This window comes from Diaphorina citri, unplaced genomic scaffold (genome assembly GCF_000475195.1).
Source record: "Diaphorina citri unplaced genomic scaffold, Diaci psyllid genome assembly version 1.1 scaffold1085, whole genome shotgun sequence".
NCBI lineage: Eukaryota > Metazoa > Arthropoda > Insecta > Hemiptera > Psyllidae > Diaphorina > Diaphorina citri.
The window spans coordinates 29,356-47,453 of NW_007378514.1; the positions used below are offsets into that span (position 1 = coordinate 29,356).

At 38.6% G+C, this 18,098-nt stretch overlaps 1 protein-coding gene across 1 annotated transcript; it reads left to right on the top strand.

Annotated features, from left to right (window-relative positions):
* The first annotated feature begins 131 nt into the window (after positions 1-131).
* Positions 132-9,063, top strand: LOC103514126 (dihydrolipoyllysine-residue succinyltransferase component of 2-oxoglutarate dehydrogenase complex, mitochondrial-like). Its single transcript, XM_026827172.1, has 8 exons — positions 132-300; positions 2,992-3,107; positions 3,337-3,414; positions 3,636-3,811; positions 4,866-4,882; positions 5,310-5,422; positions 5,631-5,720; positions 8,154-9,063. The coding sequence occupies exons 1-8, from the start codon at positions 132-134 to the stop codon at positions 8,466-8,468; spliced, it is 1,074 nt and encodes a 357-aa protein (XP_026682973.1). The 3' UTR covers positions 8,469-9,063.
* Positions 9,064-18,098: the final 9,035 nt, after the last annotated feature.

Sequence of the window (18,098 nt, forward strand, 5' to 3'; positions counted from 1 at the left end):
CTCATTATCTCACTTCAACTCCAGCGCCCTTCCGCGATTTTGGTCTGATGATGAGAATCTGAGTATTCTCGAAAGCTCACCAAACATTTTGTTGATAGTTGAACCTCAATTGTCTTTTTAATTTTTAATTTATGCATTTACGTATACTGAAAAATAAATCTAAATACCTACTGAAATCGCAAAATTTTCAGACCTCTATGCCTGTGCCTGCCCCGTGCAATGGAATAATCGAGGAGAGATTTGTAGAAGATGGAGCTACTGTGAAAGCTGGACAGCAGCTGTTCAAGATCAAACCCACAGGTTAGTGAGAAATCCCTTCATAGAACCTATTTAATAAATCCAACAATGACGATACAACTAGCTACGGTTCACTTGTGCCAATCAGCAGTTTGTGCAAATGGCTTGAGCATGTAAAGCCACCTTTAGAGTTACTTCATCTTGGACCCTCGTTTCTCTACCTATTGAAGCCCAACACAGCAACGAGTGTCCATGATAAAGTAAGTCTAAATAATGTACTGACCATTGCAATGAACTCTCAAAAATATGTAAGAAAAAAAGAAAAAATCCATTGAGCTTTCTTTCTTCTACCTGTTAGCAACCTCCGTGGTCGAGTGAGTATCACACTAGGCTTGCATGCCGAAGGTTCCGGGTTCGATTTCTGACGAGGTCGAAGTTTTTTCGGCTTTGTGCCCGGTGTTCGGGGTGCACTCAGCCTCGTAATTGATAGGTTTATATCAGACATCCTATGTGTTATTCTTACCGTTATATTTAGTTAGATCAAGGCCATGTCTCCAACTAAGAAGAACGTAAAGGGATTTTCTTGTTTGAGAATTTGACTACAATAATAGTGATAGCCTAGTGCTGGGCTAAAGGGACTTTTCAGTCCTATTCGAACAATGGTTACAAATTAATCTAAATCAAATTTCACTTCATTTAGATTAGATTTTTTTTCCAACTACCTATTATAAATTAAAATACTTGATTGAAGACTCTAACTTAGTGAAGGTCCATTTTAAATACCTATTAAAATACCTACCCATTTTAAATACCTATTGTGTTTTATGGAAAACGAATACTCCTTCACAAAAATCTGGTGTGAACATCACACGACTTTCCTCATCCTATTGAAAGATGCTTATTTGGGTGTTCTTCTATTGTAACTTTTACAAAATCTCTAACCGTTTAGTCAATATAGCTGAAAACCGCCAAAAAACGGTCGAAATCTCCAAAAGCGGTCAAAATACCGCCAAGCGCAGCAACCATCTCAACCAAACGTTTTGTTTTTTTAATTGTGTTGAGTATACTTCAATGTTTACCTATACCTATCATGCTGGCACCGGTCGCTATGCGCATCTATATTACATAGCTACTCATTTTTCTCACGAGGCTGAGTGACAGTCACGGAATCAATCATTTGCATGATACAATTTTTTTTGACCCCGCCGGGAATCGAACCCGGGTCTTCCGTGTGCAAGGCGAGCGCAGAGACCACTACGCCATGGGAGTTGACTCGTTCCCCAATTATTACACCTAGATAAAATTTATGACTTGACTGTGACTCGAACCACTAACCTCCAGATCCAAAGTCCAACGCGTTCACCACTGTACCACCACTGAGGTTGGTGGTTTTTGGTTAGGTTTATATCAGACATCCTATGTGTTATTCTTACCGGTATATTTAGTTAGATCAAGGCCATTTTGGTTAGGTTTATATCAGACATCCTATGTGTTATTCTTACCGTTATATTTAGTTAGATCAAGGCCAAGTCTCCAACTAAGAAGAACGTAAAGGGATTTTCTTGTTTGAGAATTTGACTACAATAATAGTGATAGCCTAGTGCTGGGCTAAAGGGAAGAGTTTTGCCTGTGCCTGGCGGTCCATACAGGATCACGCCCTTGGGTGGCTTGATGCCCATCTCTTCGTAGTACTCGGGATGAGTGAGAGGCAACTCGACACTCTCCTTGATCTCCTGAATTTGAACATCCAGACCTGAGGATAAAGGAGCATGGGATTATTTTGATAAATTAGGTCTATGAAAGAAGGCTTAAAAAGGGGGCTTTTCAGCTACTCTATATCAAAAGTATCACATATACCTGGGCTTGATTGAAATTTCAGGAACGATGTGAAGGTAATAGGTTTAATTTTAAAAGTTGCTCAAGATTCAAAACATTTTTGTTTTCAAAATTGGAAAACAAATGTTTCCAGTTGGCAGTAGGCTTAACTAGTGGGTTGAATGGAAAACAAGGAGGTACAAGAAAAGTATCAAATATACCTGGGCTTGATTGAAATTTCGGGAACGATGGGAAGGTAATAGGTTTAATTTTAAAAGTTTCTTAATGGAGGAGTTGCAAATGGGTAAAAATTATAAATAAATGGTCGGTTCCTATGTAAAAAGTTGGGAAAAATCCAAATCTGAGGTCAAAACTCCGAAATAATAACTGTAAAAGGTCGAAAATTCAATTTTTATAAAAATATACCATAGTACCTACTTTGTTTATCTGTGCCTAATGTAGCAGTTCTTTCAAAGCCACAAAATAAAAATAGCAATAAAATGCTAACAAAAAAAAATGTCATTTGCAATCAACTTACAAGTCAGTAAACCAATAAAATGAGAGTAATTACTATCATTTTGATTCAGGTTAATTGACTTAATTGATTGTCTTCTAAGAAGGAAATTGAAATGACTCCATGGTTCATTTATATCTGATAACATTGCATTAGACTATGGCACAGGTTTACAGTTCTTATCAATTTTGTTTCATTAATGGAATCCTAACATACAGGGTCCAACTATTTTATTTTATTTATTTTTCTCATAAATTACTATACTTAATAAAATTTTACATTTTAGCATACTCATATTAGGACCACTTGTTCAAAGCTGACAGTTTAAATAAAGTACTTGTATTTATAACATTAAAATGTTATTTTTATTCTATATCTCATAAGAGTCACAACATTTGATTTAATGTGCATATTTCTTTCCCCAGGAAAATCAAATGCCCGACTTGTCATTTTAGCATCAAATTCACTAGGACAGAAACTATGCAGCAAACAAGTTCAAACCCTCACCAAAACCCAGCTCAGAAACTTCAGATTCTCCTGTGCATTATGTAAGTTATGATAACAGCACAATGTAGTATACTAATGGTTTTATAATGTGTCTTGCAGAGGCTGACTGCCTGATGGATTATTAAAAAAAAAAAAAAAAAAAAAAAAAACTAGTGTTCGTTTTCCATACAACCCAACGTTATTATAAATTAATCGCCTATAAATTTCAACTTTTATAAACTATTATAAATTTCGACTATTAAAAATTAACCCTTTCCTTGCAGGCCATAGAAGCTGCCACGGTCAAGTTGCCCCCGGCAGATCCTACCAAGGAGATTTCCGGCACGCGCAGTGAGCAGAGGGTTAAAATGAATCGCAACGGTCGAAATCTCCAAAAGCGGTCAAAATACCGCCAATCGCAGCAACCATCTCAACTAAACGTTTTGTGTTGCATCCTTGTCACATTTGTGAACTACATACCAAATTTCAAGTCTCTAGCTCATACCGTTCCCGAGATATTGCGTTTTCCATAATTTCAACTATTATAAATTTCGACTATTATAAATTAACCCTTTCCTTGCAGGCCATCGAAGCTGCCACGGTCAAGTTGCCCCCGGCAGATCCTACCAAGGAGATTTCCGGCACGCGCAGTGAGCAGAGGGTTAAAATGAATCGCATGCGACAGAGAATAGCGCAACGTCTCAAGGAAGCGCAGAACGTGAACGCTATGCTTACCACATTCAACGAGATCGATATGAGGTGAGGTTTTCCCAACTGGGTTTTAATGTGATCTGTGGGCACAAATTTCATTTATGTGTGACTCCACCTAACTTTTTAATAGATTTTTCACGTTTTTACTTTCCTTATCGTATAGGAAGGAAAGTAATGTAATCGGGTCAAATTTTCGATGGTCAGATTTTAGTGCCAAAACGAGTTTTGAGGTCCCTAGAGCCTAAATCCAAAGTTTCAGCCATTGGTCCGTGTGTGTGTCTGTCTGTAAACAAAATATCTCGAGAACGGTAAGAGCTAGAGAATTGAAATTTGGTATGTGTCTTTCAAATGTGACAAGGATGCGAAACGAAACCTTTGGTTAAGACCGGTGCAACGCTTGGCGGCATTTTACCGCTTTTTGGCGGTTTTCGGTGTAATTTAACAATATCTCGGCAGACGGTATGAGCTAGAGACTTGAAATTTAGTATGGAGTTTACAAATGTGACAAGGATGCAACTCAAAACGTTTGGTTGAGATAGGTGCTGCGAGGTATAAGCTAGAGACTTGAAATTTGGTATGTAGTTCACAAATGTGACAAGAATGCAACACAAAACGTTTGGTTGAGGAAGACTTGAAATTTGGTATGTAGTTCACAAATGTGACAAGGATGCTACACAAAACGTTTGGTTAAAATAGGTGCTGCATTTGGCGGTATTTTGACCGCTTTTTGGCGGGTTTCGACCGGGTTTTGGCTGATTTCGGCCGCTTTTTGGCGGTTTTCAGCTATACTGACCAATCGGTTAGAGATATTGTAAATGTAACAACAGAACATCCAAATAAGTACCATTCAATAGGATAAGGAAAGTCGTGTGATGTTCACACCAGATTTTTATAGATTTTTTTCAACCAACCTTAGTGGTGTAGTGGTTAGCACGGTGGACTTTGGATCTGGAGATTGGTGGTTCAAGTCCTAGTCGGGTGATGAAATTTAGCGTAGTGCATAAAGCAGGGAACGACATGTGTGACAAGCAGTTATGCTCAACACAATTAAAATTCCTCCTTTTAATAGGTTTTTCATGCTGAATTTCTCTTCCAATTCCAGCGCCATTATCGAGTTCCGTTTCCCTTGAGACAACTTTGTTGTCCGATAACAGTATTGTCATGTGTGAAAGGACTCTTACTATTCATTAAATTCAAATTTTTTGATCTGTCACAACTCCCAATGCAACGGTTGGACCCATTTTAATGCGCTTTGGCAAAGACATAAAGGATACTCATTTGACATTTGGGTGTACCTTTGGGGGCCTTTTTCCATGTGAGTGAAATTTGGCAAACACGTTTTACACTTAAAGAATACTTACTTGACATTTGGTTGGACCAACACCTTTCGCGATTTCGGTCTGATGATGAGTATCTGAGTATTCTCGAAAGCTCACCAAACATTTGTTGATAGTTGAACCTCCATTGTCTTTTTAATTTTTAATCTATGCATTTACGTATACTGAAAAATAAATCTAAATACCTACTGAAATCGCAAAATTTTCAGACCTCTATGCCTGTGCCTGCCCCGTGCAATGGAATAATCGAGGAGAGATTTGTAGAAGATGGAGCTACTGTGAAAGCTGGACAGCAGCTGTTCAAGATCAAACCCACAGGTTAGTGAGAAATCCCTTCATAGAACCTATTTAATAAATCCAGTGTGCACCCCGAACTCCAAGTACAGAGCCGAAAAAAAACTTCGACCCGGCCGGGAATTGAACTCGGGACCTCCGGAGTGCAAGCCTAGTGTGATACCCACTCGGCCACGGAGGCTACTAACATGATTTGATTGTTTGAAATTCTCATTGTTGTACTTGATCTATTCCAGGTTGCCGTGGCTACACCTAAAGGTCTCGTGGTCCCTGTTATTCGTAATGTGGAGGCTATGAACTTTGCTGATATTGAGCTCACCATTGCTGCTTTGGAATAAATCCAACAATGACGATACAACTAGCTACGGTTCACTTGTGCCAATCAGCAGTTTGTGCAAATGGCTTGAGCATGTAAAGCCACCTTTAGAGTTACTTCATCTTGGACCCTCGTTTCTCTACCTATTGAAGCCCAACACAGCAACGAGTGTCCATGATAAAGTAAGTCTAAATAATGTACTGCCCATTGCAATGAACTCTCAAAAATATGTAAGAAAAAAAAAAAAAAAATAAACCATTGAGCTTTCTTTCTTCTGTCTGTTAGCAACCTCCGTGGCCGAGTGTGTATCACACTAGGCTTGCATGCCGGAGGTCCCGGGTTCGATTTCTGACGGGATCGAAGTTGTTTTTTGGCTTTGTGCTCGGTGTTCGGGGTGCACTCAGCCTCGTAATTGAGTAGCTACTTTAATGGAGTAGCGACCAGTGGCGGAATTACCTGTGTAAAAAAAAATTATTGAAAATGGAAGTTGATTGCAAATGAAGCACTCAGTCATGCTGTGTATTATCTACAAAAAGTTGTGAAAATGCTCGCTTTAACTCTAATAAATTCTCGATTTTTTCTTTCTTTTTTTTTTTTTTTTTTTTTTTTTTTTTAAAAAAATTTTTTTTTTTTTTTTGGATAAAAATTTTTTTTTTTTTTTTTTTTTTTTTTTTTTTTTTTTTTTTTTTTTAGCCTCCCTCTGCTACTCCTCCCCCTCCGCCCCCACCCTCTGCTCCTAGACCGAGTGCCCCCCCTCCTCCCCCGTCTAACATCCCGGTAGCGGCCATCCGTCATGCCCAGGTAAGTGTAGTCAGGAGTGTGCTGGTTCAATCCCAGCCAAGGCATGAAATTTTATAGCGGTTATTGGTTAGGTTTAAAGGGATTTTTAATTGTGTTGAGTATACTTCAATTTTTACCTATCATGCTGGCACCGGTCGCTATGCGCATCTAAATATATTACATAGCTACTCATTTTTCTCATGAGGCTGAGTGACAGTCACGGAATCAATCATTTGCATGATACAATTTTTTTTGACCCCGCCGGGAATCGAACCCGGGTCTTCCGTGTGCAAGGCGAGCGCAGAGACCACTACGCCATGGGAGTTGACTCGTTCCCCAATTATTACACCTAGATAAATTTTATGACTTGACTTGGACTCAAACCACCAAACTCCAGATCCAAAGTCCAACGCGTTAACAACTGCACATTTTTAATTGTGTTGAGTATACTTCAATTTTTACCTATCATGCTGGCACCGGTCGCTATGCGCATCTAAATATATTACATAGCTACTCATTTTTCTCATGAGGCTGAGTGACAGTCACGGAATCAATCATTTGCATGATACAATTTTTTTTTGACCCCGCCGCGAATCGAACCCGGGTCTCCCGCGTGCAAGGCGAGCGCAGAGACCACTACGCCATGGGAGTTGACTCGTTCCCCAATTATTACACCTAGATAAATTTTATGACTTGACTTGGACTCAAACCACCAAACTCCAGATCCAAAGTCCAACGCGTTAACCACTGTACCACCACTGAGGTTGGTGGTTTTTGGTTAGGTTTATATCAGACATCCTATGTGTTATTCTTACCGGTATATTTAGTTAGAACAAGGCCAAGTCTTCAACTAAGAAGAACGTAAAGGGATTTTCTTGTTTGAAAATTTGACTACAATAATAGTGATAGCCTAGTGCTGGGCTAAAGGGACTTTTCAGTCCTATTCGAACAATGGTTACAAGCGAATTAATCTAAATCAAATTTCACTTCATTTAGATAAGATTTTTTTTCCAACTACTTATTATAAATTAAAAAACATGATTGAAGACTCTAACTTAGTGAAGGTCCATTTTAAATACCTATTAAAATACCTACCCATTTTAAATACCTATTGTGTTTTATGGAAAACGAATACTCCTTCACAAAAATCTGGTGTGAACATCACACGACTTTCCTTATCCTATTGAAAGATGCTTATTGGGGTTTTCTTCTATTGTAACTTTTACAAAATCTCTAACCGTTTAGTCATTAAAGCTGAAAACCGCCAAAAAACGGTCGAAATCTCCAAAAGCGGTCAAAATACCGCCAAGCGCAGCAACCATCTCAACCAAACGTTTTGTTAGAATTTTTACTTTTTTTATCAAGGCTATACATTTCTTCTCTTTCGCCCAGTGGTAACGTGCTTACTTGCCATGCAGAAGGTCCCGGGTTCGAATCCCACCATCGACAAAAAAAATTGCACTCGTTTTTTGATTGCAAATATTTCAACGGGTTACTTTCTGGTGTTCTCGTGTTGACCGAGCACCTAAATGGGAAGTATTGTGTCTCTTCTCGCCCATCTTATGAGAGGCATACTACGGGATGGGCATGCTACGATCGACTGAACTGTAGACATAACGACTGATTAAATTGTATACTCAATTAATAATTATTTAATAAATGATTTGGTTTCTATCTCCTCGCAGGGAATCTGGCTATCGAGGATTCGGACGGCGGTACCTTCACCATCTCCAACGGCGGCGTGTTCGGGTCTCTCCTGGGAACACCCATCATCAACCCCCCGCAGAGTGCCATCCTGGGTATGCATGGCACATTCGAGCGGCCTGTGGCCATCAAGGGACAAGTTGTCGTCAAGCCCATGATGTACGTGGCCCTGACCTATGACCATCGGCTGATTGATGGCCGTGAGGCCGTGCTGTTCCTGCGTAAAATCAAGGCCGCTGTTGAAGACCCGCGGATTATTCTGGCCGGCCTGTAGAGAGGCCGCTGACGGTTTGTTCAGTCCGTGATTTTTTGTAGAAATCTTGCAACGCTGTGTCCTTCCGCCCTCTCCCTCCCCTTGCACTTTTTTTTTTTAATGTGGTAACTTTTTTTTCTTTCCTTATTCTATAGGAAGGAGAGCAATGTAATCGGGTCATTTCTTTCTTTTTTTTTTAGAAATTGGGAAGGAACTTGGGAAGGTTTTTTTCCATTTAAAAAGCTAAGAAATTGGGAATCCTGTTTCCTTTGAAGAACTTTATAAATTTCATCAATTTAATTTAATGTTGATTTGCTGACAGTGGACCGGCGTTTTCTCCAATAAGTTCTCCCAGGAAATATTTACAGCGTTATCTCTATATTTTCGTCACTTTGACCAAAAGAAAGCTTCCTTCCCCCTTCATCTTTTAGGAAATCTGTGTTTTTTATGTTGAACCTCTCTTGTCTCTTCTTCACTTTTCTGTTTTTCATTAGGAAATCGTGGCGGCGCGGCGTTGCATTGTTTTTTGTCCCCGTCTGTGGTTCGAGAGATATGTGTGATTCGTAAACTGGCTCCCCTTTTTTGATCGAAAACGAAAATCTTGCACCATTCCCCCTTAGGTATTAGCTTTTTACGCAATGTATGGGAACTTGTTCCAACTTGGAAATCACGCCCCCACTTTTTACTTTCTTACTTTTCTTTTATAAAATGCCGGAGAATGAAATAAATTAACACAAAATGAGTTAGCGAATAGCTTCCTAGTGACCCAAAAGACCCAAAAAATAAAACCTTGACCCAAAGTTGTGACTTTCGTTAGAAATTTACGCAATGTATGGGAACTTGTTCCAACTTGGAAATCACGCCCCTACTTTTGACTTTCTTACTTTCCTTTTATAAAATGCCGGAGAATGAAATAAATTAACACAAAATGAGTTAGCGAATAGCTTCCTAGTGACCCCAAAGACCCAAAAAATAAAACCTTGACCCAAAGTTGTGACTTTCGTTAGAAATGAAGAGCTCACCACGAAAGGGGATTTAGCTGAAAATGCCTTGACGAAAAAGATGTTACCATTTTTTTAGTGGAATTGAGAATATTTGTGCCATAAGTTTAGTGGGAGATGTAGTTTTGTGTAGATAAGGGTAAATAATTTTTCAGTCTAATCAGAAGGAACTGCTAGAGCCTGACAAATCATAAATAAACCTTTATTTGGTGGTCATTAAAGGCACAATACAATACATACTTATAAGTTTAGAAAAACATACAAAGAGTAATCCTACCGTTTTGTGTAGATTAGATTAGGGTAAATAATTTTTCAGTCTAATCAGAAGGAACTGCTAGAGCCTGACAAATCATAAATAAATAAATAAACCTTTATTTGGTGGTCATTAAAGGCACAATAGAATACATACTTATAAGTTTAGAAAACCATACAAAGAGTAATCCTACCTATAAATATAACCATTATACATGAAGTATTTTTAAGTTCTTCCCATTTGAAAAATATGCCCAAGCTCAAGGCCAAGACCCCAAATCAGCAACTGCTGAGGTAGAGCCTGACAAGGTGACAAGTCATATTAAGCTTTAAATATTGGAACTAAGAGAACCAATAAATGGACTTTCACAAAGTTACCGAGTCTTCATTCTTCAATCACTCATATTAAGCTTTAAATATTGGAACTAAGAGAACCAATAAATGGACTTTCACAAAGTTACCGAGTCTTCATTCTTCAATCACATGCTAAGTAAACAGATGAGGTTCGAACGGCCGGCTTTCTATATCCTGTCTTCCTTCTTCGCTTTTGAGATGATAAGACCTTATTAGCATTTACAGTTCCCTCTAGCAAAGTCATAAAAAAAGAATATTCAATTGTTTCTGTCCAAGCTTTAAATTTGAAATGGAAGGCCAATAACAGATCACACATGTCTCTTGCCTTTTATACCCCCCGGTAAAACCTAGGAACAATAACTATTACTATTTGTATAGATGATATGCATTAGAAGTGGTGAAGGTAGATTTGTACACTGTTCAATCTGACTGAAAAAAAAATGTACCTACCTTCGAAAATTTCATTCTTTTCATAAAAAAATAGCGCTTTTTTTGTAGGTTAATGGTAAAAAAAATGTGATTTCTTGTACTTAAAATACAAACTATCGACTGAATTAATTTACTAACCCTAATCTTATTATTACAATTCACGAATTCAGGACTTGGAATGGTGCATAATAACAACATCGATAGCTAATACTATCTATTGTTGATACACTTGGAAAAGAAAAAAAAAAACCGTTCATAGTAGAGACAATCTCTATTTCTTGTCAACCACAAAATCGACCGTTTCTACCTTCACAACTTCAATTTCTCACTTGAAATCTGCACCCGTAGCATGGCACTCTCACCTTTCAACATGCACATAAACCAAATAAAACTCCCATAGGCATTTTTCATATCCGGGTATGTCACCGTCATTTCATTACTCATTCATTACTAGAAACACACTACCATGACCATCAAAATTTCCCCTGTAAACTTAGAAAAATCAGTGCTTTCTATGAAAGTAAAAAAAGGTGTTATTTCTCAATCCTCATGTCTGAGGTTTCAAGGGTCGATTACATTGGGCGATTTTAGTCGTTCGGTGCATACATAACGATACGAGTGTTAAATTGATCAGTGTAAACGGTTCCTTGTTTCTGATGTAATTTTGACCATATTTTCATCCTCATTTGCAGTTTAGAGAACATACCCGACTCCCTTATGGATGCTCCTTGTGTGACACAAGTGCGTGAATATCGACATTCACGTCTTCGGTACACAAACGTAGAGTGATTTTCGTTCATTTTTTTTAGGCGGGCCTTCGCGGGCCGCAAAAATGAGCTCGACGTCTTCGGTACACAAACGTAGAGTGATTTTCGTTCATTTTTTTTAGGCGGGCCTTCGCGGGCCGCAAAAATGAGCTCGCGGGCCGCGGGTTGGACAAGCCTGTTTTAGAAGAAACAACAAATCCAAGTAACCAAAGAATGTCTCCTTGGATTTCAAACAAATTCATTGGGTTGGAATATCCTGGATTGAATGGAAATCATTGAAACTAAATTCAGAGGTAGGGCTTTATTGTGGGGTTGGAATATCCTGGATTGAATGGAAATCATTGAAAAACTAAATTCAGAGGTAGGACTTTATTGTTGAAAATCCTTCAGATTTAAATAAATATTAAAATCAATAAGGGTCATAGGATGTATCCCGAGTAACGGTACATTATTGGAAATTTTACTATGGGAAACACTCAACCTGAATACTTTATTGTTGAAAATCCTTCAAATTTAAATAAATATTAAAATCAATAAGGGTCATAGCATGTATCCCGAGTAACGGTACATTATTGGAAATTTTACTATGGGAAACACTCAACCTGAATGGGAACAGGGTACAAAGAAACGTCACACATGCAAATAAGAAAAAAAAAGAAGGAAACGAGATTTTGTAATTGTTCTGTTTTTGTGACCGTGAAAGAAAAAAAAAACATGATAAAGACGATCAGGTATAGGTGTAAACTGAAAAATCTTACTGCCTTACCTGATTTTAAATTGAAACATGAACAAAAGGGATTTATTGACAATGAAAATCCAAGATCAATAGCAATCAATACAATTTCATCAACACCATCAATACCAATACCTAGGTAGGTTTAGGTTCCTATCTGTCCATGTCGAGAGAGATTTGTTACATTATTGTTGTCAAAGAATCAAAAACTTTTTCTTCGGTACCGTGAACGATTTTTTCTTCCGATCCTAAATGAATTCCTAAGGGAGACAAAGAGAACCCCCAGGATGATGGGTAGAACATACGTAAAACTGACAATGAAGCTTAACGCGAAATTTTCGTTTCTAAAGCAGGACATTGATTTATGTGAAAAATCTATAAACCTAGGTCTGCCAGAACGTCTGAGAGACCACGGTCTCGAGTTTTCTCCGCCAGACACGTTCAGACCATCCGACAGACCGCGGTCAGATTCAGCCCGTTAGTTGGTGGTTCTTTGTGTACGTCATTCCTTCGCCTTATCTCTGTAGGTGGTACTTGCTTTGCTACTGAAGTAAAAACAATAATAATAATAAAATAGAGTTCAGCGCTTTAACTTTAAAGGAAAAAAAAAAAAAGTCGATTCAAGTCATGTTAGTGTCAGCAGGCCGGGGACAAGTGCAATATGAGACCGAAAACATACTACAAATTGCAGCCCCACGACCTAATCTGTATCACTTCTTCCTGTCCGTCCCATAACGGGGTGGAGATTCTAGAATAAGGAACTTTGAGGAGAGAATGGAATAGTCCTTTAGGTTCAAATTTGGGATTTCCGCGCCTGCCGAGCCGCCGGGTCACCAATGTGTCTATAGGATGTTAATTGCCGTCATCGGCGACAGCACGTTGAATGAACCTCCTCAAGGATACTGAAGTTGCGCGTGGTTGGTATCCTGATGGGTTAACACCAAGGCAATCGCGAGCTGCTGGCTTCCCCAGCTCCACTCAGGCTGGGTGAGGGTTAATGTGAAGAATCCGGATAGCTTGTCGTCCAATGGAGGGTAAAATCCCGTCATCGAAAAACCTCAGCAGCACAGCAGTTGACAGTGACGATCCAATTTTGCTCCTTCTTTTAGTTCACCTTGGTCCGTAGAATCGTAGAGGATGGCTTGATGAACCTTAAGGTAGCAGGCCTACAATTTCAGGTAGAGTCGTGATTATAGCACCACTCACAACTATTCATCCATTGGTTGATCTCGAGTTGGATGTCCTTTGGGTTGCTCTTCGAGAGCCTTCGAGGTGGATGTCCTTTGGGCCATACTTCGAGCAATCATTTGGTGAGCAAGTGACACATACGTAGGCCGGGAAAAGTGCAATATTGCAGCGGAAAACGGACGAATATTGACACCAATCACAACCTACGTACGCGCACCAGTCGGTGTCTTCGCCACTTTGAAGATAGGAACCAGTGGAATCCCCCACGCTAACTATTAGGGAGATGAAAGTATCAACAGTTCAAGCGAACTTTATTTACCAATAAAAAGGAGAAAGGAATCACCCTAGCTAGGCTAAGGCTGACTGAGAGGCTGACGAAAAACGCCGACCCCGTCTGAACACGGGAAAATTCGGGGGAAAAGAAAGGAGAAAATAAAGTTTGATCAAGGCGGGGGATGTTAGGTAGGTACCTATGGCATTCGCTACCTATGAAATATCCAAGTAAAAACTTACACCCCTATGGAGCTATGGATAATTTTCTGCTGGCACGATATGGTACCACTGGGAGCTTATGGGTTAAATCAGGACATCTTGTTCGTGGGTGTATTCAGATTACCTAGGTGTTGGTAGTTTTGAAAGGAACTGTGATAACGAAGGTATTCTCATCCCAAAGAGAGGAAGATAGGACAGAGCCGGGCGGGAATCGAACCCGCGACCAAGCACTTACAAGGCGAGCACGCTATATTTTTTAAGGCCGATACGATGAGATCCTGATCAATTAAATACAACTTATTTTCATTACACTCATTAGAGTAGGTATTTGCCTAGCAAAAAAATTACTTGAAATTTGGTCCCCACCAATGAATCGGTTGTTGGTTAGTTGGGTAAACATTGTGAAATGTGAGGGAATTGGAGGACGTTGAGCAGATGTTGAGATTGTGGTAGCCTAAGTGGGACAGGTGTTGTATTTATTTAAATTAAACTACCTAATTAAATAAGTATCTAACCAAGAACCTAATCTTGGTAGGAAATTATATTGTAGGTATTGGCCTGTAGGTGGACGTGTGTAAATTAAGAATAGTAAAAATAAAACCTATAGGTGTGTCCACACATAGTCGACCGGCCATCGATCGATGTCGACTGAACCGTCCACACTGCCTCGACAACATAGATTCACTTCGTCGATCGACGGCCATTCGATTATGTTTGGACACACCACTCACGCTCAGACCACGGTCTGACAGGTCTCTCTGGGAGTTCCACGGTCTGTCAGACGGAGTTACTCAGGTGACTAGGAGACCCTTGGTGAGGTAGTCGGGAAAAAAAAGCTACCCGCGAGCTACCAGAATACCTCACTCGAGCTACCGGTCGCTCGCGATCGACGGTTGGCAACCCCTGTGCCCTTGGTTATTTCAAACTATGTAAATAACCATGTATAAGTTGCGAGTGTATAAATAAAATAGGAAAACACAATAAATATTATACAATAACTATAAATTAAAATTATAATATAAATACAAATATTCAAGAAATACCTAAGCCTTTACTTGTTAAAATATGTGGTAAAATACCTTATAACATCTAACTATATTTTGTGGTAGTAGGTACCTATACAAGTTAGGCCGGGTTGGTTCGAACTTTTGACATTCGCGCACCTCTCGGAATACCTAATCCTAATTTAATAATAATTTTACCCTGGCTGTCTAGTGTCTAACTGTCTAATAACAATAGGTAACAATTTAAAATAAATAATTAAAATAATACCTTGGAAAAATACAACTTGGTCGGGTTTTGTAATTCGCAACGGCTACTGTGGAAATTCGATGCAATTTTTACAGTTGTTGAACCTGTAGTTAATTAATCAGTGCAGCCAAATGTAAAAAAAAGTTAATTTGTTACCTACGGTTTATAATTATATATTTTTATTTTATGTATTTTACTGCTTCACATTCCTGCGTGGTTAATAAAGACTTCATTATTCACCATTATTTTACCTCGATTAAATTATTGAAAATTAAAGAAATAATTTAATAATAAAAAATAACAATAGTGTAAAAATAATAAAGTAGGGAAGAAACGTACCTGCATGCTGGTATTTTTGAAAGCGATTACGGAATATGTACCTATCTACAAACTAAGTAGATTCTAAAGTTTAAATAAACGTACTATCTGGAGATTCATTATTATTTATTTATCAGAGCTGGTGCAGAGTAGCTACATTATCCTACATGAAGTTATTTATTCTATTACTAATTCAAGATTCAAGCTTCTTTTCTTCTTTTCTTTTCTGGCATAGAGATTTCCCATCGACAAACAGGATCCCTTGTCTGCACCCCTTTGTAAACCAGCCATCCCAGGTCGTTACAAATCCTTTGTAATTTTGTATCCCACATTGTGAATCTTTTTTCTGGCATAGAGATTTCCCATCGACAAACAGGATCCCTTGTCTGCACCCCTTTGTAAAACCAGCCATCCCAGGTCGTTACAAATCCTTTGTAATTTTGTATCCCACATTGTGAAGCTTTTCAAAACCGGATAGGTACAAGATTAATTTCTCATGTTGCAACATCCGAGCTCCGCAACGACTAACCTGAGAACAAAATGAAGATGAAACGAAAACGGGGAGGCACTGGATATACCTACTTGAATTTCTTACCTGTCAAAATAAATTCAATTTTATAAAATATATTTGTAGTTGTCCCCCTACAACTACCTGAAAACGGCTACTTGTAATAAAAATCACAATTTCGTTTCCCATTTCCTGGGAGCTCTATTTACCTTGGTACCCTATACGAAAAGCCCACTCTGATGCTTAGGGGTAGGGACAAACAGCCCTAAAGGTTGGTTAAGGCTTAACGGTTAGGCCTTAACCGTTAAGCTTGTACGAATCTACCTTGGTACCCACTTAATCTTATATTATAAGAACAAGAACTCATTCACAGTTCACATTTCATAGTTCACACACTGATCGCTCTATCTCGAGAACCACAACATGGGTTTAGGCTTAACGGTTAGGCCTTAACCGTTAAGCTTGTACGAATCTACCTTGGTAGGTACCCACTTAATAAAATAATAATAATAATATTGATATCTAACGAAAGTAATTACAATATACCTAGGCTCAAGAAAAAGATAATATTCGTAACCAAAAATCGAACCCTTACACATTTTAGAACAGGGTTGTCCAAACTTAGGGCACCCGAGGGCCGCAAGAGACCAAGGTAGAGAGTTGGCGGGCCGCAAAAACTCAACTCACGGGGGCCGCAAAAATGAGCTCGCGGGCCGCGGGTTGGACAAGCCTGATCTAAATCTTCTCCCTCTCCTTCCTAGATTTCTGGACTTTTCTCCCTCTAATCTCACTTTTCTCCCTCTCCCCCTTGTATATCTGTGCTTCCCCCCTAATCTAAATTTCATGAGTAGTGTGCCTTGCACACCACTTTCACACTTTTTTCATTAGCCCGGGAGCTATTTTGTCCATTTCGCGATTTTTGTAATGTTTTGAACAAATTCGAGTGCTAGTTTTTGCAGGATTTTTGTTTGCTTGTTTTGTGTTTGTTTTTCTATTTACCTTATAATAGTGATAGATACCTACCATATTATGTTTGATGTTTTTTGATTGCATTTCTATGTGTAACAAATAACAAGGGCTTACGCTACTTAACTTTTTTGGGGGTATTGAAAGGAATTGTCATTTTACTCATGTATGTATTAGCACCCTATCAACCATGTATATTAGGACCGTATTTAGGGCGGCCGAGCCCCACTCCCTGGAGATTCATTTTTTTCCTTTGGAATTTCGAATTCCCCTCGACAAAACCTGGGTACGGCCCTGGACTATAGGAGGCCTTATTCAGACTACACAGAAGAGAGTAGAACATACCTTGATGGTTTATCCTGCTCGAATGAGACTAAAAAGTCCCTTAACCGGGCAGACTACTGGGATATAAAGGGACTTTTCAGTCCTATATTCAGGCAGGATAAACAAAGTACCTATATTCTATTCTGATGCCTGATGCCTATGTTGTTCAGATTTAGCTACAAACAAATAATGTTAAAATCAAGTCAGGTCTATTCTGATGCCTATGTTGTTCAGATTTAGCTATACAAACAAATAATGTTAAAATCAAGTCAGGTCTATTCTGATGCCTATGTTGTTCAGATTTAGCTACAAACAAATAATGTTAAAATCAAAGGATACTAGGAATACCTAGTATCCAATAATCCAATAAATACCTAGTACCTATACAATAATAATAAAAACGGTATGAATAATGTTAATACATCATATGATGTCTAATATAAACCTAACAAAAGTAATTATAGTAGCTTTGTTCGTAATTCTTATATTGTAAGTTTTTTACAATAAAATTTTACAATTTACAATGTTTTCCCCCTACTTTTGTAAATCAATCGAGACGGGAGGGATTTACAGAAAATGTGTTTTCTGTAAGAAAATGTGTTTTCTGTAAGAAAATGTGTTTTCTGTAAGAAAATGTAAATCTTCATTCTAAGAAAACGTAAGTCGCTAGGTCACTACTATATAGTCAATTGCATATTAAAACACTTTAATACCGTCTTGAGTGGAAAACACCCAAATACCCAATTGGAGAGGGCTTATTTTGCTCCCTCCTCTTTTCTCCTTTATTTCTCTGTCTCCCTTTTCCTTGAACTTCTCTGTCTCCTTTTTCCTTGAATTTCTCTTCGCTTTCTCCCTTTCCCTGAAATCTATTCTGTGTTTTCTCCTTTTCTCTCGTCTTCGGACTTTGCATTTTCGGTCCACTAGATATTTTTTTTGGTTCTTCTCCTTCTTCTTCTTCTTTTTACTTTCTTCTTTTTCTTTCTTCTCCTTCTTCTTTTTCTTCTTCTTCATCACCCTCTCTATGATTTCTCTCTTTCTCTTCCCCCGTCCTCCACATTATTATCTTCA